Source organism: Mytilus edulis, chromosome 10 (assembly GCF_963676685.1).
Source record: "Mytilus edulis chromosome 10, xbMytEdul2.2, whole genome shotgun sequence".
NCBI classification, from domain to species: Eukaryota; Metazoa; Mollusca; class Bivalvia; order Mytilida; family Mytilidae; genus Mytilus; species Mytilus edulis.
In genome coordinates, this window is record NC_092353.1 from 78,359,613 (window position 1) to 78,384,346 (window position 24,734).

The following is a 24,734-nucleotide window of genomic DNA, read 5'->3' on the forward strand; positions in this document are numbered from 1 at the left end:
CTCGCTACTCACTTTTTATAAATCGCTACTCACTTTTTATAACTTGATACTCGCTTTTTGTAACTTGATACTTGCTACTCGACTTAAAGTAAATCTCGTATGCACTAGTCTCCGAGTATAATAATAAACTTGTAAATCCGTTTCGTGATTTACAGTTTGTACATCATTGTGTTTATTAATTTCAAGCTGAATATTTCATCAAAACAAAACGTTTGATTTTTTATTAGTAAATCATTTAAAAACTAGAGGCTCTAAAGAGCCTGTGTCGCTCACCTTGGTTTATGTGAATATTAAACAAAGGACGCAGATGGACTCATGACAAAATTGTGTTTTGGTGATGGTGAAGTGTTTGTACATCTTAATTTACTGAACATTCTAGCTGCTTACAATTATCTCTATCTATAATTAACTTGGCCCAGTAGTTTCAGAGGAGAAGATTTTTGTAAAAGATTACTAAGATTTATGAAAAAATGGTTAAAACTTGACTATAAAGGGCAATAACTCCTAAAGGGATCATCTGACAATTTCGGTCATGTTGACTTATTTATATATCTTAATTTTCCAACATTTATTGTATTTTAAAGTTTATCTCTATCTATAATTATATTCAAGATAATAACCAAAAGCAGCAAAATTTCCTTAAAATTACCAGTTCAGGGGCAGCAACCCAACAACGGGTTGTCCGATTCATCTGAAAATTTCAGGGCAGATAGAATTTGACCTGATAAACAATTTTACTCCATGTCTGATTTGCTTTAAATGCTTTGGTTTTTGAGTTATTAGCCAAAAACTGAATTTTACCCCTATGTTAAATTTTTAGCCGTGGCGGCCATCTTGGTTGGTTGACCGGGTCACTCCACACATTTTCTAAACTAGATACCCAAATGATGATTGTGGCCAAGTTTGGTTTAATTTGGCCATGTAGTATCAGAGGAGAAGATTTTTGTAAAACATTACTTAGATTTAAGAAAAATTGTTAAAAATTTACTATAAAGGGCAATAACACCTAAAAGGGTCAACTGACCATTTCGGTCATGTTGACTTATTTGTAAATCTTACTTTGCTGGACAATATTGCTGTTTACAGTTTATCTCTATCTATAATAATATTCAAGATAATAACCAAAAATAGCAAAATTTCCTTAAAATTACCAATTCAGGGGCAGCAACCCAACAACGGGTTGTTCGATCTGTATCTGTATCTGTGTAAGAAATTCCCTCCTTCAAAGGAGCACTTCTTTTCAGAATCGGTTTAAAAGTTCATAGTATATATTTACAGGACTATATTTACAGGGGTCCTCGGTAGCAAGAAAGGAAAAATCTACGCCCGTGGGGTTAATGTTGGCTACATTTCGTTTGTTTGACGGTAGAGCTTTCTTTTTTTTTTAGTCAGTAGGTATTTATTACAACCATAAACATATAATACATTTACCTGCTGTTGCTTGTACTTCCGGGTAAATACATATTACGTGAATATATTTTTTTGACTGACAACATCAATAATAATAAGTATACATGTAACATGTATTTCAAACAAACGATATAAAATAATATGTGATTTCTGTTTTAATAAAATTTTGATTATTCATGTCGCGATACATAGTTATGATAGAAGTGTTGTATAATACCAAATTTACTTCCCCCCCCGATGAAATTACCTTATCTCAAAATACACGAGAAAAAAGTGATATACATTAAATGTGTATTAAAAAATGATTCTGCTATTTACTTACTAAATGAGCTGTTAACTACGATTGTAATAACACCAACTCCGAAAAAAGCTACTGTAATGAAGGTATGGAGAAGCATTTTCTTGTTTCTTAGATTATAAAACCACAACCCGTTAGTTTTCAAATACCAATGATTCAATCTTTTATCTGCATAAGTCAATAAATTGAAAATTTCGAAACCATCGATATTTAAATACTTCTATAAATATCCGATTTATTGGTTACGAGTAAATGCTTTTTAAAAACCATTCCCTATCCCAACAATTCGTTTTGCCTATTGGAAATATTTGATTTAAAATTTATCCATTATTTTCTTTTTTTTAAAATTTTTATTCAACAACAAATTGCACTTTCTGCTGTTAACAATATACCTCACTAGTCCAGCATACCAGTGAAGAGTCCCTGTTTGTTAATACCAGAAATCCAGGGTTGTTTTCTGGTAAGCATCTATATATTAAATCAACATTATTATTATAATCTAACAGCTAAGTTATAAAATTATCAGCAATGAAATAATAAACAAGTCAATATCAGCGAGACTTATTTGTTTACTTATACATATAAATAGGAAAGAATACTATTTGTATATATCATCTAGCAATAAATGACTTTTGAGTATAGTTTCCGGAAACCTTCCATATTTTCTCCGTTAAGGCCTTAACGTGTGCATTGTTTTTCTATCGAATAACTTCCTGGTTTGAAACAAAATTGTCACACCGGTTTATATGACTTTAAAAATAGAACAAACAGAAGTGATGTAGCATTTTAACAGGTATGTCTAAATCAAAAATTTATCAGTAGTGTAAAGAAGATTAAGAGTTAATACTGGTTTCTTTTTCAAATCTTCTTTTTGTAACGGTAAATTGATATAAATAGCCTCGTTATTAATCTTAACATGTGGCGGTGAACGGTAAAATTTATATTACTTCATCAGTTCCTGATGTGTAATTTTAAAAATTTATATCTTTAATTAACAAATTCATTCATTTTTTTTTTGCTAGATCATATATTTCTCAAACACAAAAATTATTTCAACAATTTGAAAGCTTTTTCTAGAAAACAATTGCAATGTGTAGTCTTACATTTTGCCTGTAATTTGTAACTATATATAAATTCTGCTTTAAATACAGCATACACATTTATAGCTTTTGTTTTCTGTTCAGACATGTAGTAAGCTTTATAAAAACAAAACATAATTATGTCATATTTATTTCATAATATTGTTCATCATTAATTTTATTACCAAATACTAGATTTTTCAATGTTAGAATATTATTATCAATATTCATATTTCAAAAAAGATTTTTAATTTTACTAAAGAATTCATCGAGAAAATGACATTTCAGAAACATATGATCATAATCTTCAGTGGTATTGCAAAAATTTCAATTTGAAGTATTGCAGATATTCCACTGTTTTAATAAAGTTTTACAAGGTAGAATAAAGTGTAACAATTTCCAACGAAACACTTTATACTTATTTTCTTTCAAATAATGGTGAACAAATTTCAATATATTACATGCTGAACTCTTAATATACTCAATATTTAACACTGTTTTCCATCGGTTAAAACCAACAGGAATTTGAATCTCATTCTGAATGAATATGTTATAAAAAAAAATTGTTTCCAAGTTTTCTAATGTTTCTGTATAATTACAATTTCTCTTAATAAATAAAACATAATCTGTTCTAACTTGAGTTTTCTTTGAATTTTCTTGTCTTAAAATGTTTAGCCATTCCTTTGGCAAAGCTTTCTTCAATTGAGAAAATTCTGACAACCAATTACATTTAGTTTTTGTAAAATATATTTCTCTGATATGTTACCATTTTCATCTATGATGTCATTTACATAGATGATTTTGCTATTTATTCAATTTTGAATAATAAGGCTTTTTTTTAAATCTTGATAAATTGATTTCCCCAAATTACTTGTTGCCGAATAGTTCTAAAGTTTTCTGGTTGCTCTATTTTTTTGTTTTTTACCCATGCTTTTAATACATTCAAATAAAATTCTGGCAGCTAATTTAAACCAGGAATTGAGTTAATACCATCAATGTTCATATGAAAGATAAGGAAGTTCTTGCCAAATTTATAAAAATAGAATAATGGTATTACTTTCCAGTTGGCAAATTCTCCATATATTAATCATTTAATCCACCCAATTTTTAAAGATTCTATGTATTTATCTATGTCAATCATTTTTAAACCACCATCTAGCAATTCATAGCTTAATACATTACGTTTAACCTTTTCAGTTTTGCTTTTCCATAAGAATTGAAATATAAGTTTTTTAAATTTATCAATATATTCTTTTTCTATGTGGGAAACAGATGCTAAAAAAGTAATATTGGGTAGAATCAGTGATTTAATAACTGTTATTTTTTCCAATAAGGTTAGATTTCTTTTCTCCCAGTTTTTAATTATCTTTTCAGATTTTTCTAATTGTTTTTCAGCATTGAGCTTTTGACAATCATTTTTATTACAACCAAAAAAAACTCCTAAACATGTTACTGGTTTGTTTGTAAAGTTGATGTTTTCATATTTTTCTTTACAATGTTTGTGTTTTCCTAACCATATGCCTTCTGTTTTTGATCTGTTTAATTTAAGTCCTGATAATGTGCCAAAGATTTCAATCATATTTAAAACTTTTGAAATGTCTTTTTGTGATTTTCGAAAAAGTGTTGTATCGTCTGCAAGTTGGCTGATTTTTAATGAATGTGTTTTCCCATCTATCTTAATTTCAAAGCCTTTAATGTTATGGTCTTGCCTTATGTTACAGGCTAATATCTCTACTGCAATAACAAAAATTAATGCGCTGCACGGACATCCTTGTCGTATTCCGCGTTGAATGTTAATGGGTTCATATATCCATCCATTATTTATTACTGAGCTTTTTATATCCGTATATAAAGTTTTAATCCATTTAAGCATAGAGTTTTGGAATCCAAATTTTTTTAAAGCTGAAAACATAAAATCCCATTCTAAAGAGTCGAATGCTTTAGAGAAATCTAAAAATAGTAGTGCCCCTTCTATGTTAAATCTTTCTGCATAATCAATTATATCTTGGATTTGTCTAATATTATAACCTATATATCTATTTTTAACATAACCATTTTGATCCTTATGTATAATATTTGGTAGTATATTTTTAATGCGTTGAGCCAATGAATATGCAATTAATTTTGTATCAATATTTAATAAAGTTATGGGTCAATAATTATTTAAGCAAAGTGGATCATTCTTTTTATGTATAAGAGAAATAACCCCTAGTTTTTGAGAACTTGTCAACTCCCCTTTTTTATAAGAATAATTAAATGTAGATACAGCAAATTCTTTTAAATCGTCCCAAAAAGTCCTATAGAACTCAACACTAAGTCCATCAATTCCAGGTGATTTGTTAAGTTTCATCTTGAATAATGAAGAAGTACATTCTTCAATGGTTAAAGTACCTTCCATTATCTCACTCTCTTGTTTATTTAATATATGATCAATATTTATATCATTAATATATTTATCTATGGATTTTACATTTGGACGTGTACTATTATAAATATTTTGATAGAATTCTTTTTCTATTTGTGAAATTTTAGAAGATTATGTATGTATAACTCCTTTTTCATCTTTTAAAGCAGTTATAGTTTTTCTAGTCTGTCTAGCTTTTTCTAATCCCAAACAAAATTTAGTATTTTTCTCTCCTTCTTCTACCCATTTAATCCTTGACCTTATTTGAGCTCCTTTACTTTTTATTTCATAAATTTTTCTTAGTTTACATTCATTATAAATTAATTCTTCTTGAAAATGTTTAATAACATCATCTTTACAGTTTCTGTTTATATTTTCATTTAATTTTTTAATCTTATTTTCCAATATGTGTATTTCACTTTTATTTTTATTTGCATTTCTTTTACAGTATCCAACAGTATGTTCTCGAACTTCAATTTTGAACAGATCCCATTGATGGCCTATTTAATCAGTAAGTTTTGTTTTATTTTTATATTTCATGATAAGACCTTTTAATATATTTTTATACTCTGTATTATCTAATATACTATTATTAATTTTAAAATAACCTTTCCCTTTTGATTGTGATCTCCGTTTTACCTTTAAAGATATAGCTTGGTGATCTGTATGTGAAATAAGTGCAGGTCTTATATCTGTTGAATAAATATGTGACCTTATTTCTGGACAAACAAGAAAGTAGTCTATGCGTGAAGCTTCATTTATCTTATTTTTCCGTCTCCATGTAAATTGTATATTGTTTCTATGTATATTTCTCCAAATATCTATCAGTTTATGTGTTTTGATTAACCCTTTTAAACTGTTGACTGGTTTTTGTTTTCTTTTATTATTTCTGTTGGTTTTTTTGTTTTTGTTGTTGTCAATATTAGATAATGTATCATTCATATCTCCCCCAACTATGACCATACCTAAACTGTTTTTCTGTATCATGTCATTTACTTTTTTGAAGAAAACATTCCTATTTTTAGGCAGATTTGGTGCATAAATATTAACTAGAGTAGATATACTTTCTGAAATTTCTATGTTAATCAAAATTATTCGCCCCTCCTCATCTTGAAATTTATCAATTAATTGATAATCAGTGTGATCACTAATAAAATTTGATACCCCTCTAGATTGTGAATTTCCATAATTGTGGTATGTATCACCTTTGAATTCATTTTTAATTTTTTCCTCTAAAGTAGAAGTAAAATGACGATCTTGTACAAATAAAATATATCAATTATGATACTTCATCAACATATGAAGCCTTTGTCTTTTATCTTTTGAACCAAGACCTTGACAGTTTAATGAACATATATGTATTGTTTCACTCATTGTTTACCATAGATTTCTAGTTAAAAAAAAGTAAAGTTTTCTTATATATGATATAACCATAATTTGTTTACAACATGGAATATACAGTTAGTATTGATATTAATATACACATTGTACATACCATTGTCAATAGTGTTTACAATAGTATTGTAAATAATCATTTTAACATTTATAGTATGATAACTACATTGTTTACTTTTTATTTCATTGTCTATTTTCAGACCGCATATGGCCTTGACATTACTCAGACACTGACGGTAGAGCTTTCAAAAGTTCATTTCTTTGGTATGTAACGCATAGCACAGTTTTCTATTTATATACTCTACTTTGGAGCAGTTGTCCATAAATTTGCATCTACAGCCACATGCGCATAATAATTTACTTGGGTCTAAAATAAGCTGTTTATTTATTACTAAGCTGGTTAGGTTAAAGCATTTATCACAGTTTTTAATGCTACGAAGAAAGCAGTCTAATTCATGCAAGTATGGTATACGAATATTATTCAGAGGTTTGCAATCTAGAATAAAATGTTCAACAGTTTATGAATTTTCATTGCAGAGAAGACAAGTTGGATCTATTGAGTTCTGGTTGAATGCAGCCTTATTGCTTTGCAGGTAAAAAGTTCCTGTTAATAGCTTTAATTTTGGTTGTAGGCGGCTAATATCTTGTGCAGAGGTACCAACACTTGCCAGACATGGATGAATATTGTGCCATAGAATATTATTTGCAGATAAATTTCGAAGAGAGCTGAATAATGATACTTTTGTTCTGAGTTGTTCATGCCAAACGTTGTCCACTGCCTTCTTAACAATTGCTTTCCATCTGTATTTACTGACCGGGTTCTGTATAAGTTCATGAGCTAATTGTATGTTATATTGTGCAAGTAAGCAACGTATTTTAGAAAACCAGTTTTTTTAGTTAAATCCGGATATCGAGAGTTGTCTTTCTGTCGGATCTTTTTCGACGGATGATTCCATACCACAAATCTTGTTGTATATGTTTAAGGCTGCTTTGTGTACGTATAATGCCTTGGAGTGGTATAACTCCTGCTATAGTATAAATTGCTGCATCCGCAGTGTTGTTGGGAAGCGACAAGATCTGTTTAATTGATTTTCGATAGAATACCTCTAGTAGCTCTAATTGTTTGTTGTCTGGAAGAAGAATGTCAATTCCATAGATAAGAACGGGAAGAACATAAACGTTGAAAATGTGAAGACATGTTATTGGGTTTAGCCCATTCTTTCCATGCAGACCAGCCCCCATCAGGCTATACATAGTTCGTCTTGCCTTTGTGATGTTTTCATCAACATGGATGCTGATAGTTTTTTTTAAATCAGAGCTGTGTTTTATGCCAATATGCACAGCTGAATCTGGCTCATTCATTTCTATGTTATTAATTTTGAAGTAGATGACCTGTATCTTTTGAAGGTGGTTCATGTTTTAATACAACACTTTTTTTTGGTTGGAGTGAGTATTTCTCTTGCATGCTGTAATTCTCAACCGTACTTATCATTGTTTGGAGGTCATTAGGAGAATTGACAATGAGAGCAACATCATCTGCGCAAGTCGGGGATCCACAGTATATATTTCCGATGTAGGTACCAAGGCCACTGTTTTCTAATTGGTCCAATACATCATTGATGTAAACTTTGTACAGTTCGGTGCTTAATATCCCGCCTTTCTTACTCCTTGTTGTACAGGGAATGGTTTTGACATTAGACCGTTCCATTTGATAGAGGTTGTGGCGTATGTACTCAGTTGGCGGATAAGTAGCCAGAGGGTCCCACCGACTCCTGATAGAAAGAGTTTACGATGTAAGCTGTTAAGATTGTTAAGCAGAGCTATAAAAACAGGAATCTTGTGTAAAATTGGTCCATTGATTCTGCTATGGATTCTAGGAGTATGAGGGCGGTATATAGAGGCGATATCCCAGGAGTGAAACCTCTTTGTAATCGGTTTTGGAGAATATCGATGATTTCTCTTAGCAATTTCCTCAGTAGTATTTCGAGGATTTTTCCAATAATTGGGAGTACAGTGATTCCTCTATAATTTTTTGCCTCATTTGGTAGTCCTTTGTTTTTGAATATTGGTGTTAAGATTCCATGTTTTATGCAGTCTGGTATGGTTGCAGAGGAGCAGATGTTGTTGATTATAGATGTTATTGCCTGCAGTAATGTATCTCCACCATATTTGACATGTTCTGCTGTAATACCGTATATATCAAGTGCCTTGTTGGTATTCAGTTGGTTTATGGCTTTGTCAATTTTTTCAGCTGTGAAAGTTAATGGTAAAGCATTTTTTTTGCAAATTTCTTCAATAATGTCTATATCAAATTCTTTGTTGGTATGATCCGAGTTTGTGGTATTAGACTCAGGTGTTGCGAGCTTGCTGAAATGCTCGTTCCAACCTTGAAGTATTTCTTCCCGAGAAGAATAGGTGTTGTCTTCTACAGTCAGATCTGATATGGAAGATTTTTGGTTTTCCTTTGTGCATTTACAAGTCTATGGAATATTTTGCTATCTCTTTGCTTAGCGTTCATGATCTTCTGTAGCGATTCATCTCGTTGCCGCGAAATTTCTTGTCTTCGCGCTTTAGGCAGTTGCTTTTAAGGTTTTTTCCTTTCTTGCATAGTTTCGCCAGCCGTTGGTTTTCCTTCCAATTTCCATTTATCAAGTGATGATTTATTCATTTTCAGTGAGTGTTCAACTTCATCATTCCAGATATGTCTGTTTCGTTGAGTTGATATTTTAGATGATGGTACTATATTTGTTTGAGCTGTAACTACGGTTTCCATAAGTCTTGTTATTGCGGTCGAATCATTCAAGTAGTCTATGGGATTTTCTTGAAAGCATTTTGTTAAACTATCTTGGTATTGTTGTAAATCTATTGTATCCCATTTGATTTTATTTGACACTACTGGTTGGTCTTGTTTTTTCTTGCTAACAATCTCGGTTTCATTTTCCGTTAAAAGAGGATAGTGGTCAGAGGTGTTGTTTGACAACATATCCAGTCTTATGGTGTTGTAAACTTTTTCGGCTAGACTGTCGTGTACAAAGATATAGTCAATTGTTGATGTTTCATTGCCATTTGGATGAATGAATGTTAATGGGGTTGCTTTAAAAAAACAGCTTCTTAGAACTTATGAAGTCTTCGAGTTCCTTTAACCGTGCTGATTTAATACTAGTAGATGTTTTCATCAGATCACAGTTCCAGTCTCCACATAGGACAGGTGTACATGTGTCGGAGTATTTGAGAATTATCTCGTGGAGCTGGTCAAGACATTCTTTGAACTGTTCGTTTGCCTGTTTTGATCCTCAACATGGCATATAATCACAGATTAACAGAATTGGCTTTGGTTTTACATTTATCTTCATACATATAATTCTCTCTGAGCCATCATTAATTTTTTCTACAAGATGATCCAGATGTTGTTTCCAAAGTATGGCTACTCCACCATATCCTCTAGGTTTTTGAGTTGGAGGTATAGGGTTGTTTTCGTCAACTGACACGCATGTCCAAGATGTTTTGGTAAAGAGCTCTCCGATATTATCCTGTTCAAACTTGAATAGCCAATGTTCCTGAATACATATAAAATCAGTAAAATCTAAAATGTCTTTTATACAACATTGGGAGTTATATACATTTTTACAATTGAAGGAGGATATTCTAAGTAAAGTTGAAGTAGAGGCATCGTGTGCTATGTGATCATCTGAATGTTCTGGCAAAGTCCTAAAAAAGAGTCCGGCTTATTTGTAGGATAATCCTCAGTATTTGAGCTGGGCCCACTAGCTTCCTGTGATATTTGATTTCTATCAACATTTGGAACTTCTTTGTCAGGTATAGATTTCTTAACTATATTTGTGCTGTCTTGTTCCTTGTATAACGTACAGCTGACTTCCTCAGGTTCTGTTGTGAGTTCTTGTTGTGACCTTTTGATTTCACTTACTGTGTTAAGAAGTTCAGATGTATCTGTAGAATTTAACATGGTTGGTGTTGTTGCCATGTTTGAGATTGCATTTTCTGTCGGAGGTGTAGTTGTGACAGATTTATGAGGCTGATTGATAGAATTGGTTGCTTGAGGCCCTGTTGTGGAATTAATATCAGTATTTACGGTTTGGTTGTATTTGTTGTCATGCCTGAAATGCAGGTTTGCTCCTGTAAATGTTTGCTGGGCTGGTTGACGGTTATGTTGGTTGTTTACCGTTGTTTGATGATGGAAATAAGACGGAGGCGGAATATTTGAAGGATGTGGAGGTAATCCATTTGAAGGAAATATTGGTCTTTGCATGTTTGGAAGGTAAGCTGGCGTATGTTGTGGCTGACCTGGCCAGTTGGTGCTCATTGGTCTGCACTGATGGGGATATGTAGGTAATCTAGCCATGTAGGCAGGGCCCTGTGGAATTGGGTACTGCATTAGGAAGTGGCTGGTATGATATGGCTGATAGTGTGGCCTAGTTGATTGTGATAATGTCAGTTCTAGAGTTCTAAGCCTCTGTTGAATGGACTGCAGTTCCATGTCGTGCATTTGTCTATATAACTGACGAGTATTTTCAATATGGGTTATTCTATCTTTTATGATGTTATTTTCCAGTGATGAGATGTAAGTATCCATACTATTGTGCCTGATGTTCATATGATGAAATCATAATCTTTCAGTTAGTTTAATTGAAGTCTGGAGCTGGCATGTCAGTTAACTGCTAGTAGTCTGTTGTTATTTATGTATTATTGTCATTTTGTTTATTTTCTTTGGTTACATCTTCTGACATCAGACTCGGACTTCTCTTGAACTGAATTTTAATGTGCGTATTGTTATGCTTTTACTTTTCTACACTGGTTAGAGGTATAGGGGGAGGGTTGAGATCTCACAAACATGTTTAACCCCGCCGCATTTTGCGCCTGTCCCAAGTCAGGAGCCTCTGGCCTTTGTTAGTCTTGTATTACTTAAATTTTAGTTTCTTGTGTACAATTTGGAAATTAGTATGGCGTTCATTATCACTGAACTAGTATATATTTGTTTAGGGGCCAGCTGAAGGACACCTCATTGTGCGGGAATTTCTCGCTACATTGAAGACCTGTTGGTGACCTTCTGCTGTTGTGTTTTTTTATTTTGATCGGGTTGTTGTCTCTTTGACACATTCCCCATTTCCATTCTCAATTTTATTTGTGTGTTGAGGAGTATACACTGGTTGATTTTCTTGAAAGATAGGTGGAGGTTGTTTCAGTAGACCCTGAATGATGTGTACCTACAATTTTCATCCTCAATATTTTATTTGAGCTTTCCAGTTCTTTTACTTTGGCCTCTAGACTGAGGGTGTATGTTTTTAGATGTGCCTGGTCTTTCAGTGCATCATTAATAGTCACTTTTTCCTTTTTTAATTCCTCTTCCATTTTACGCAGCTTGCCTTCCTTTTGCCGTAATTCTTTGTCTGATAAGGAAATGTCATTTCTTGTGCCTGTTATTGGGACTCTGTTTGTAAGTGACAGATGTGACTGTTCAGTTGGTTGAGGCAGGTCCTCTATTTGATCTCTGATGACTGTTTCCTCATTTAAGATAGCCCTGGCAGCGGAGACACAAGAAAGTGGTGATGCAACATCCGGAATGACAACTGGCATAAGTTTCTTGACTTTTTGTGATTGTCTGGTTGGTATATTTCAATCAGCAGGTATAGAGTCTCTTGCATTACATATGGTACAAGTGTACTGGATGTTGTTCGACTCTTTTTCAAGTTCTTCAATTTCAGATTTTTTTAGCTTTTCACAGGCATAGTGAATCCAATGGTTGCCTTCAATACAGAAGACGACTCGTGAAAGTAGTGTTCGGTTACATTTAGGACAAATATTGTCTGGAGCTGATTTGTCAATGCCTTTCTTAACTGTGTCCTGGTGGTTTTTGTTAGCTACAGTCAGCTCTTAAGAGAATGTGTTGGTAGTCTCAAATTGATCTTCGGATGCACCGTTGTTCAGGATAGCAGGAGGAGATGTTTTATTTATTTTCTTTGCAGATGTTTGTTGCAATTTAATACATTCTTCCCTAATTTTCTTATTGACAGATGAGTAGTCTTTGATGCTGTCCATTTGTTTAGATATAGCCTGTAATTCATAAAAAAACATGTGGTGGTTACATCCATTCACTTCCACTCTACAGGTGGTATTAAATAGATTGATTTCTGTAATGTTGACGCAGGTTTTGATTGCATTTAACTGCAATAGATTGTTCTACCATGGCCACCTTACCAGATTTGTCCTGTTTATCATGTATGCTACATGTGACATCAGTATGTGCCTCAAGATGTTGAAGTAGAGTTTTGCTGAAATGCAGAAAGGTTGCTGCAGTGAATTCCAAGATAGTATTTCCATGTTTATATTGCAAGGCTACATCCGTTGGTCGTATGGTGGCGTACACTATTTTCCCGATGACTTTTTGCTCATTCTATAAGTAGGATTTTACTGAGACGTTGACCTTAGATGGAGTGAAGACTTGTGTAGGTATCTGGTCTCTAGTTGGTCTTAGACTTGCCATAATAGAAAGATTGATTTTAGATATGTTTTTATCAGATGAAGCTTGAGATGATGGAATAGCGTGGTGACATCCACACTTACCAAGTAGAATATTTGTTTCTGAACAGAGTTGATGTTGGATTGTATCGTAGGTAGGACCTTGGTATAGCGTGGGAACATCCACACTTACCACGTTGTTTAGAGCTGCTGTTAGTTGATTTTTATTTATTGGTTTTTATTTTGTAACATATAAGAGAATTTCGCCTTATTCCACAACAGGTTGGACCTCCAGAATAAATGCAACCAGATGTGTGAGATGTTAGAAGACGCTGTCTGTGAAAAAGATGAAGATTTTGGTATAGCGTGGTGACGTCCACACTTACCACTTTACGTAATACTGATATCCACAAGAGAAGGGTTAGTGTAATTGCAACCAGATGTGTTTGAAATAAGAAGCTTAGCGTTTAGACTATATATTCCTGTATTCTGATGAGGTGTAGCGTGGTGACATCCACACTTACCGCTAGAGATATTAACAATGTCCACAATAAGAAGGTCTGTGTAATTATTGAGTCAGCTGTGTTTTAGATGGAAGAATGAGAAGCTAGCTGAAGATTTCCTGGATTATATGTATATCTATGGTATAGCGTGGTGACGTCCACACTTACCACAACACCTGAGTCTAATACCTGATGCTGTTTGAGTTATTGTGTCCTATAGTTGTTCCAATGGAAGCCACAGAGGTATTCTATCTTTCACGAAGATTATGATGTTAAAATTTACCTCCTTTGATTAATTATATTTGGTATAGCGTGGTAACATCCACACTTACCATGTAATAATGCTGTATGAGTTATAGTTTCGGTGTTAAATATATATATATATATATATATATATATAGGTTTGGCTAGGTTAATTCTGTATTAAATGAAATCTTGATACAACTTTTTTGGAAAGCTTGTAGGGCGGCCGAATTTAATATAGAGTCTGTATTGGATTAGCGTGGTGACATCCACACTTACCAGATATATGTAACGCACAATCAAATTTCTGGAATAGAGTAATATCTTGATACTGCTTTTTGGGAAAGCTACTACGGATGCAAATTTTATTGATAAATCAGATAGATGAGATGGAATTGGTATAGCGTGGTGACATCCACACTTACCAGTATTATGAAACGCAGAGTAAATTTCTGGTATAGAATAGGTTCTGTTTTATATGAAATCTTGATACAGCTTTTTGAAAAAGCTACTACGGATACAAATTTTATTGATAAATCAGATACATGAGGTGGAGTTGGTATAGCGTTGTGACATCCACACTAACCAGTGTTGTGTAATGCACAATTATTGGTATATATATAGTAAATTAGTATGAATTCTGCTATAAGTGAAATCTTGTTGCTGTTTTTCGGAAAAGTTACTTCGGGCACATAAATTTTATTGATAAATCAGGTAAAATAGGTATTGGTATAGCGTGGTGACATCCACACTTACCAATGTTGTGTAACGCACAATTTAATTTCTGGTATAGAGAAGCTTAGTAATAAATCAGCTTTACTAGGGCGGCGGATTATATTAATGAATCTGTTTTGGTTTAGCGTGGATACATCCACACTTACCGCTGATGACTAATGGGACTACTTAAATTTTATTAATAGCAAATCAGTTACGATTGGATTTGGTATAGCGTGGTGACATCCACACTCACCCCCGACTTGGATAAAATTGATAAAATTGATAAAATTAGGTATCCATATATATATATACACTTACTTAAATGTTGTCTACAGTATGTCTTGGATCTCTGTATATAGGTTGGTATTGGTGTAGCGTGGGAACATCCACACTGACCACAATATATTCCTTTATAGAGTACTTTAAGGTAGAATTTAAACAAACCAGCAATCAAATCTTATTTGTAGTACAAGTTTATGTAACCAAATTGTATTTAGTAAATATCTGGGATGAATCCCATCCTGATAAAGTTCAAAGTTTAAGGATAATTTGGAGGCAATTCCTTGTCCTCTACGTGTGGTGTGTTTTGGATTAACACATAGGTTTACATTAAAGTCTGGTGATGTGACTCTCAATGAACGATTTAGTTTGTTTATCTCAGCGTTGAGAATGTGGATCTGATGGAGTAAGTTATTGTCTTGTTCATTTACATCCTCAGGATTGGGTACCTTTAGACTTTCGTTGTATTTGAATATGGAGTATACTGGGATATTCAGGAAGGTAACCCGGCAGGATGGAAATTTTTCAATGAAGCTTATAATGTCTCTGTACAGTTGTAGTACTAGATCTATTGAACTATTATTTGAAGATGTTAGAGATATAGAGCCACCTCGGTGTTTAGTAGTCAGGTTGCATGTAGCTGCCCATACATTTAGATGAATATCTCCAAAGTTTTTGAATTCGGTTTTAAAATTTTCTTTTAACCAATCAACACACTGTTGTGTAGAGGCCCCTGGTTTGCATTTAAAGACAATTTTGTCATGGATTGAGTTGTCTGATTGGATTTCTCTTTCAAGCCTTGTTCCTTTGCTGTCAGATAACAAGAGAGGAGTTCTTCTTTGGATACCTTGTACTGTAGGTTGCTGTCTTGCAATGTATTTTCTAAGTTTGTTTGTTGTCATTAGTAAATTGCAGATTATTAATATATAAGCGATATGAAGACTAATATGGCAATGAAATGTTCAGATATGAGATTATTGTACAAATGATCAAATGTTCAATGAAAAAAATGGCGCCAAATTTCTGCACGGACTTAGTGGGTCGCCATATTGGATTTACTAGAATGGCATAAAAAGTTCTGGTAAATTAATAAAAAGTTTATAATATCACTAAAATGACGCACAAGCGGTGATAATAATAAAATCTAGATGATTATAATGAAGCAAAAGGTAGACAAGCCGTAGCTAACACTCACGCCACGTCGAGCGGTTGAGACAGTTACATGGACATAAAATAATTATTTACAGTTTATAAGGTCTATATTACAGTTCAAAGTGTGTAAAGTAACTATTAAAATGTTAATTTAAGACTTTGGGTGCGATGTAACACTTAAAACATTCAAAATTCTGTGCTGCTAAAAAATCCCTCCACCATTCATGAATCTCGTTCTCATTACACATTTTGATGCAAATAGGGGAAATAACTCCTGCACTTTTTTTTTTCGGTTTCGCGGGAAAATCACCTTAATGCCGCTGCGATGAAAACTGTTAAAATATAGAAAAATAAAGGCTGGCAGGTAGGTGAAACTTACATAAATGAAGAGATAAATGAAAAATGAAGAGATTGATGCCCGATTTATAAAATTCCAAGGCCCCCAGTTGGCTCAAGAAGCGACGAAGCAGACACAATATACCACTCCTTTAGCCCCCCCCCCCCACAAAAAAAAAAAAATTATCTTCAATTTTTGACCCCCCATTTTAAAGAAAAAAAAACCTTTTTACATCCAAAATAAAAATTTTACCAACATTTTTGTGTGATTTTTAACTTCAAAATTAAGAAGAAAAAAAAACACACTTTGTATTTATACCCCCCATAAAAAAAATAAAAATTTTTTTTGTAAAGAGCACACCAAAACCTTAATCCTGGGTTTTTTTATAAAACTTATTTTTTCCCCTAAGGGGAGTAGTATAGTACTTGAACGACTCCAGCGCCCCCCTCCAAAAAAAAAAAAATTTGACCCCCAAAAAATTACCCTCATTTCAAGTAAAAGAGCCCTAAAACACCAAATTTTCTTACTCCCCAAAAAAAAAAGGGATAACAGGCAGAGAAAAAATTCTGTGGGATTTAAGAGAAAAAATAATTTCCCCAGTGCGCCCCAACCTTGATTTTTAATTAATTTTATCAATATAGTCTAGTAATAAAACGGATCAATACTACTACAACTTAAATTGCTTTTTACATTTGCTATTTAATAGGACATGACTTTTAAATAGACTAAATCGATCATTGGAAATATTTACATGGTTGTCAAGAGTATGTTTACATGTTGCCTAGACAATGTAAATTGTGATTTTTAATTAATTCTATCAATAAAGTCTTATAATAAAACGGATCAATACGACTACAACTTAAATTGCTTTTTACATTTGTGAAGTGCTATAGACAAAATCGATCATTGGAAATATTTACATGGTTGTCAAGAGTATGTTTACATGTTGCCTAGACAATGTTGTCATCACATGTAAACATATAGCAGACTGGTGCGGTCTTTCGTTTCAAATTAAAAGTGGTGAGAAGACGTGAATTAATGTTTCAAGAAAGTAATTCTACAAAAGAAATACAAATGGAAATTCAAGAGTGTCAGGTGCAGCCTCAACCACAGAACTGGTCATGGAGTTTAGAAGAAAGTAACATTTTGATAGAAAATATCAGTTACTATCAGAAAATGATTGAGACAATCGAAAGAGCTAAGAGTTTGGGACCGGTTAAACTTCCAAAAGCTCCGAAAAGAAAGGTGCAGGACTTATTTAAAGAAAAACTGGGAAAGAAAAAAAAACAAACTATCACGACCCCTGAAGAACTTCACACCTTTCTAATAAGCAGAAAGGCGGATTTAACAAAGACAATTTCGAGGCAGAAGTTTTGTTTTAATATAGAAGGCGACCCTGTTAAACAGTTACAAGAAGCATACAAACACTTGGGAAGACATAACGCCCAAGGTATGCTGTTTAACATTCTTTTCGGTGATTTCCTTAATGCTTTGAGAGACTGGTTTATTTTGGCAAAGGTCAATACAACGTGGGACACATGGTTATCAACTCAGATAGATATATCTATACCTCATGCTCGGAAATTAAGACAACTTTCTAATCTACTTAAAGGATTTAAAGGTTTTCTGAACATTAATGTTTCAATCAATGATATTCTTTCAAAACAAGAACTTATTAAACAAATGTTAGAAATTGATCAGTTTGCCACCTTTTGGAGAAAGGGAGACTTTATTCCATGGGATGATGGACTTACTCCGTCACAAGAAGTTTGATATGTATGTGATATTGTATTCCATATAAGGAGTGATCATACATGATCAGTAGGTGGGACAACTCTTTACTATTGATTTTCTTATTCCATATAAGGAGTGATCATACATGATCAGTAGGTGGGACATTGTAACGGTTATTCATAACCGGGTAACTTTTAGTGGATGTGACAGATCTAACTTTGAACAGTGATATTATGTTTATAGTGTTTGATTTGTATGTATTCATTGCACTTTTGTTTTCAAATTAAAATTTTGAAACTGATTATTGTTTTGGTAATAAATTAACCGTAAGTAAATAAAGATTTAAAACTTAGTCATCTGTAATTCTTGTTCATAGAAAGAACCTGTTATTTCTTCGCCTTTTAAATCAATTATTTTATAAGTAAAAGGAATTGTATTTAAAACTTTTTCAATTACAAATATTTCTTTAGTCCAACGAGTAGTATAACCCTTTTCAAATTTACCCTTCTTTTTTGTTATTCTTACTCTAGTACCTGCTTTAAATTTAGGTTTTTTAATGTTCTCTTCTTTTTCTGGATATAAATTTTTATACACTGTTAATTCATTTTTTAATTTACTTGCTTGAACAGGTGTCATTTTAATTGAAGAATGTACTGTATTATTATAATTTTTAACTAATTTATCTAATATATCATAATATTTTAAAGTTTCATTAGCAGTAAAGTATTTATACATATGTTGTTTCATTGTTCCTATCCATCGTTCCACTACACTGGATTTTTCTTCATTCTCAGTTGAATATAACTTTATGTTATTATCTTTTAACAATTCTTTTACTTGTCGATAATAAAATTCAGATCCTTTATCTGACCAAATATACATTGATTTTCTTTCTTTAAATAATGTTTTAAATGCTTCACTTACTGCTACTCCTGTTTTATTTTTCAATGGAATCAACCAACCATATTTACTAAAAATATCTATAACTGCTAATAAATATTTATAGTGTTTATTTTGTTTTGAATATTGTTGTATATCTATCAAATCAACTGCCCATGTTTGATCTATTGAATTAACATAAACACGTCTTTTAGGAAAAGATTTTATAACTCTATGATGTAATTCATCTGCTAATTTATTTGTTAGATTTGTTTTAGACATTTTTAAGTAACTAAAATGTTTTCTTAAAAAATGGAGGCAAAAAAGGATAAAATTTTATCCAAGCGAGGAGATTCATATAAACTTGTTTTGACAAAAGAATATAAACATAAAGAAAGTATTTATGTATTTAATTATAAAATTAGTCTAAAGGATGAAAAACAAGAAACATTTACAAATGCTTTTGAACACATGGTAGACTATTCCATAAAAGATTACCCTAATGGAAGAATTAAAATAGTACCTATTCATGAAATCATAATTACTAAACATAAAAGCTGGCCTATAAGAACATATAATACAGTTAAAAAGTTATTCATGGATCAAATGGAAAGATTATTAAATAGTGCTGAAGAATTAAATTTAGAAGAAGTTATTTTTGAAGTTACTATTATACCCAATAAAAGAGGAAAAGGTAAAGCTTTAAAAATATTAGATGTCATAAATAAAAGAAGTATTATCCAAATAAAAAATGATGATACAATATGTTTATCAAGGGCAATTGTAACTTCTTTAGCTTCAAATAAGTTATTAAAAGATTTTACAGATTCTCAATTAAAACATATCAATGAAAGTAGACCATTACAAAAAAGATTAGCTGAAGATTTGCATGAACAATCAGGAGTAGAAATAAAAGAAGAAGGTAATAATTTAGATGATTTAAAAGCTTTTGAAAATTATCTTAATATTAGGATAATTGTTTTTACATCAAATAGTACAGAATATATTGTATATAATGGTAATGAAGAATATAATGAACAAATATATTTATATTATCATGATGAACACTTTAACACTATAACAAATATAACAGGATTTTTAGCTAAACGTAGGTTTTGTAAAGTATGTTTAATTGGTTATACTGAACAACATACATGCAAAGATAACACAGTAACAACTATCAGAAAACAACATATTTGTGATAAATGTAACAAAACATATACAGGCAAAAATCACAAATGTGGTGAAAAAATATGTTTAATATGTTATGAAAAATACACGGAAAGTAATGAAGAACACTTATGTTATATGAAACCATCAGTACCAAAACAAGTAAAAAATAATAAATATATATATTTTGATTTTGAAGCAAATCAAGAAACAGGAATACATATAATGAATTTTTGTATAGCTTACGATTTAGAAAATATTTATTGTTTTAAAAATAACTATGCAAAAGTATTTAAATGTGATTTCAATATTGATGATTTAAACTTGTTAGAATTAGACATAGATGATTGTTTTAGTGATGTAGAAAAAATTCCCTTTAGGGAATATGAAACCCCTATAGGAAATTCTGTAATAGACAACTTTTGTAAATATTTCATAAGAGACAAATTTAAAGACTACACTTTTATTTCACATTATGGAAAAGGTTATGATATGCAACCGATTTTAGGATACATTGTAAAAAATAAAATTGAACATAACATAATTTCTTCTGGACTAAAATTAACAGCTATGTTTATTAAAGGAATAAATTTAAGATTCATAGATTCTATAAATTTTACATTATGTGGATTAGCTGCTTTCCCAAAAACATTTGGATTTGTGGGTAACAAAGGTTATTTTCCACATTATTTTAATACAACAGAGAATCAAAAATATAAGGGAATTTATCCTGATAAAGAATATTATGGTTATAATACTATGACAATAAAAAATAAAGAATTATTTGATGAATGGTATAATAAAGTTAAAGAAAAAGAATTTAAATTCAATAAAGAAATATTTTATTATTGTCTATTGGATGTTTTAATTCTTGCCAAAGGTTGTACCTTATATAAAAAATTATTTTTAAATATAACCAATAATTGTATCGATCCATTTCAATATATTACAATTGCTCAATGTTGTACAAAAATATTTAAAACATTAATGTTGACAAATGAAACAATTGGAATTCACAAAAAGATGACAATTAAAGAAGTACATTCACAAAAATCAATACAATGGTTAGAGTATATTTCTTTAAAATATAATATAATGATTCAACATGCTAAAAGGGGAGGTGAAAAGAAATTATTCATTAATAAGAAATGTTATAAAGTCGATGGTTATTATTATGATAGAGAAAATAAAATGCGTATTGTTTATGAATTTTTTGGATGTTATTGGCATGGATGTCCAAAATGTTATAGTCCTGAAGAAATATGCAAAAAAGATAGAAATAAAAAAACTATGAAAGAGTTATATAATGAAACTAAAGAAAGACTTAAAACTATTGAAGATTATCTAAAACCAAATGTAAAAATTCATACAATATGGGAATGTGAGTTTGATCAACAAAAATATCCTGAAGTTGATCCACATTTAAAACCTATTGATAAAAGAGATGCATTTTATGGAGGAAGAACAGAAACTATTCAATTATACAATAATCTTTCTGATTTAAAAGGTAGATATGTAGATTTTTGTTCTCTGTATCCATCAGTAAATAAATATTGTAAATATCCTATAGGACATCCTATTACATATACAGATATTTCTGTAGATGATTATATAAAAGGTATGTATTTCGGAATAATGAAATGTAAAATATTACCACCTAAAGGATTGTATCACCCTGTTTTACCTTATAAACAATCAACTAGTGATAATACACATAAATTACTTTTTGGATTATGTAGAACATGTATGAATAAAATATCTTTTAAATGTCCCCATAGGAAACACATAGATGCGTCAAGCGATCCTACTTTAAATAAACATGATAAAATACATGAAATAAAAAGATGTAAAGAATGTAAAAATATTAAAAATGAAAAATGTATACATTCTGATGAGGAAAGAGTTATAGTAGGTACATGGTCTACAATAGAAATAGATAAAGCAATAGAAAAAGGTTATAAATTACAAAAAATATATGAACTAGAACATTTTGAAAAAACATCTACAGATATATTTAAACTTTATGTAGATACGTTTATGAAATATAAACAAGAAGCTTCAGGATGTAAATGTGATCCTAAATATTGTAAAAATGATTGTAAAAACGATAAAGAATGTAAAACAAAAATACAATACATTATAGATAATACTGCTTATGATCTAGATATTGACAAAGTTAAGTACAATTCAGGATTAAGATTTATAGCTAAAATATGTTTAAATAATTTATGGGGACATTTTGGTATGAGAGATAATTTTACACAAAAAGAATATTGTTTTACTTTAGAACATATAACTAAAATAGTATTTAATGAAAAATATAAAGATATAAGTACTATGATATTAGATGAAGATATTGTTTTAACAGAATATAAAAATAAAGAAGAATACTCTAAACCTAATCCAAGTGTAAATGTTTATATAGCTTTGTTTACAACAGCACATGCTAGATTAAAATTATACGAACTATTGGATATTCTACAAGAAAGAGTTTTATACATGGATACAGATTCTTGTATTTATAATGATGATGGTTCTGAAGCTTGTAAAAAGATAGAAAGTATGATGGGAAATAAATTAGGAGATTTAACAGATGAAATTGTTTCAAAACATAACGCTAATCATATAAAACAATTTATATCTGCTGGTCCAAAAGATTATTCTATGAAACTAGATACAGAAAAACTAGTTAGCTGTTGTAAAGGTTTTAGATTAAATGCTGAAGTAGAAAACAAGATTACATTAGATAAAAAAATAAAAATAGTTACTGATGAAAATGAAAAATATGAAACTGTTAAATACAATAATATAAAAATAGGAAAAGATCATCAACTTAAAACAGTTGACCAAGTTAAAGCTTATGATTATATGTTTGATAAAAGAATGGTATATTGTGAAAATGAAAATTTAATTAGAAGTTTTCCTTATGGATATTAGAGAAGAAATTAAAAATTATATAATTTAAATTTTCATTTTAAAAAATAAAAGACTAAAAAATGATTGAAGCTTATACTGAGAAAGATGATCCTGACGCTAAAGTTATATTAGGAAGAATAATGTTATCAGATTATCAGATATGTTGTTTAAGAGATGATGGAGAATGTCCTTTAACTCCACAACAAATGAAAGTAATGGAAAAGTTTGAAGGTAAAAAGTTATCTAAGTTTCCTCCTGGTTGGGATGCTTTTATTAGACCAGATAAAGTTTATGAATTTGTTTTTGAAGAACCATGTCCTGAAATTTCTTTTTAAGAATTTTTTATTTTATTTTATTATTTCTCTATACCCCTAAAAACAGAAAAAGTACAGGAATAGTACATACTTTTTTTTCTGCAATTTTGCTGTTTTTACCAGGAAAAGTACAGAAATTAGGGACTCTATTTTTTATCAATTTTTTATTTTATTACCCAAACAATAAAACCAGTTAATGCCATACCACCAACAACAAATGCAATCTCTCTATTTTTCTGGTCTTCTGATGGAGTATAAAAATCACTTAATGTAGGTTTAGGTGATAATGAAGTAAATTTTTTATTCGTGACACGATAGTATAGTTTCATTGCCTGGTCAACATCATCAAAAGTCTGAACCGCATGATGTTCCTTTTGTAATTGTTCATTTATAAAATCTAATCTTTGTATTCTTTTTTTATTCCATTCTGCTTGTGCTTTTTCTAATTTTTCTATAGCTTTATCATGTCTTATTTTCTCTTCATTTGCATTACTACCCATATGTGAAAATAAATAATTACTCCCTGAAAATGCAAAAGCATTTGTTATTGCCCCACCAAGCATCATTGTTAAAGCACTTGCCATTTTATAAAAACAAAAATTACTTCATAATATCAGCAGGTATAATACCTTGCTTAATCAACATATCTTTTGTTGCCATCGCAAGTAATATATCAATGGATAACATTACAACATCATTCATATTAAAATCCACTTTTGGTGCTGGCCTCCTTAATACCTTTTTACCTATTTCTGCATATCCAACTGTTAACAATGTTTCCACTCCAGCATGATATAACATATTTGCTATTTGTTTTCCGTCTTTTTGAGTTGTCATTTTAATGTACTAAATTTAATTAAATTCAAAAGGATCAATTTCTTTCTTTTGTTTTTCTGGTTTTGTTATTTCTTTAATCATTCTTTCTGGTTTCTTACTTTGGTTGTAAAAAAACAATCCCAATCCAACAATACTTATAGAAAAAAGTACAAATTTATAATCAACTAGGGAACTGGAGTGTTTCTCAACCGAAGGAATATGTTCGTTTGATTCATAATCTGTTTCTGTATCAGAATCTTTTGTTATTTGTTTGATTTTTGAATTTTCTTTTTTTAATTTTTCCACTTCTTTTTTTCTCAATTCTGCATTTCTTATTCTTACTTCTGCACCTTTCTTACCAGCAGCTACTCTTTTTGGGTCTTTTTGTTTGGGTTTTTTAAATACTTCTATTTGTTCAGGATTTTCATTCATCATTTTTTATGTCATTTTTTTCATCTTTTTTTTGGAAATCGAGCGAAGCGAGTGGTTCGATATGTCTTGCTGTTGTTAATATTGCAGTAAAAGGAGCAAGATACATTCCATATCTATAGTACAGTTCACAACATGTATTAGTTAAAGCATTATTGATAAAAGGATCTTCCTCTAAGTCTTGT

General features: G+C 30.9%; 1 protein-coding gene across 1 annotated transcript; it reads left to right on the forward strand.

Moving 5' to 3' along the window:
* The first annotated feature begins 19,216 nt into the window (after positions 1 to 19,216).
* LOC139493013 (uncharacterized) lies at positions 19,217 to 23,011 on the forward strand. Its single transcript, XM_071281155.1, has one exon. It carries the CDS (start codon positions 19,217 to 19,219, stop codon positions 23,009 to 23,011), a length of 3,795 nt encoding a protein of 1,264 aa, XP_071137256.1.
* The last annotated feature ends 1,723 nt before the right edge of the window (positions 23,012 to 24,734 follow it).

What these genes read in the sequence shown, in the direction of transcription:
- LOC139493013 (XM_071281155.1), top strand. Translation starts at nt 19,217, where the DNA reads ATGGAGGCAAAAAAGGATAAAATTTTATCCAAGCGAGGAGATTCATAT.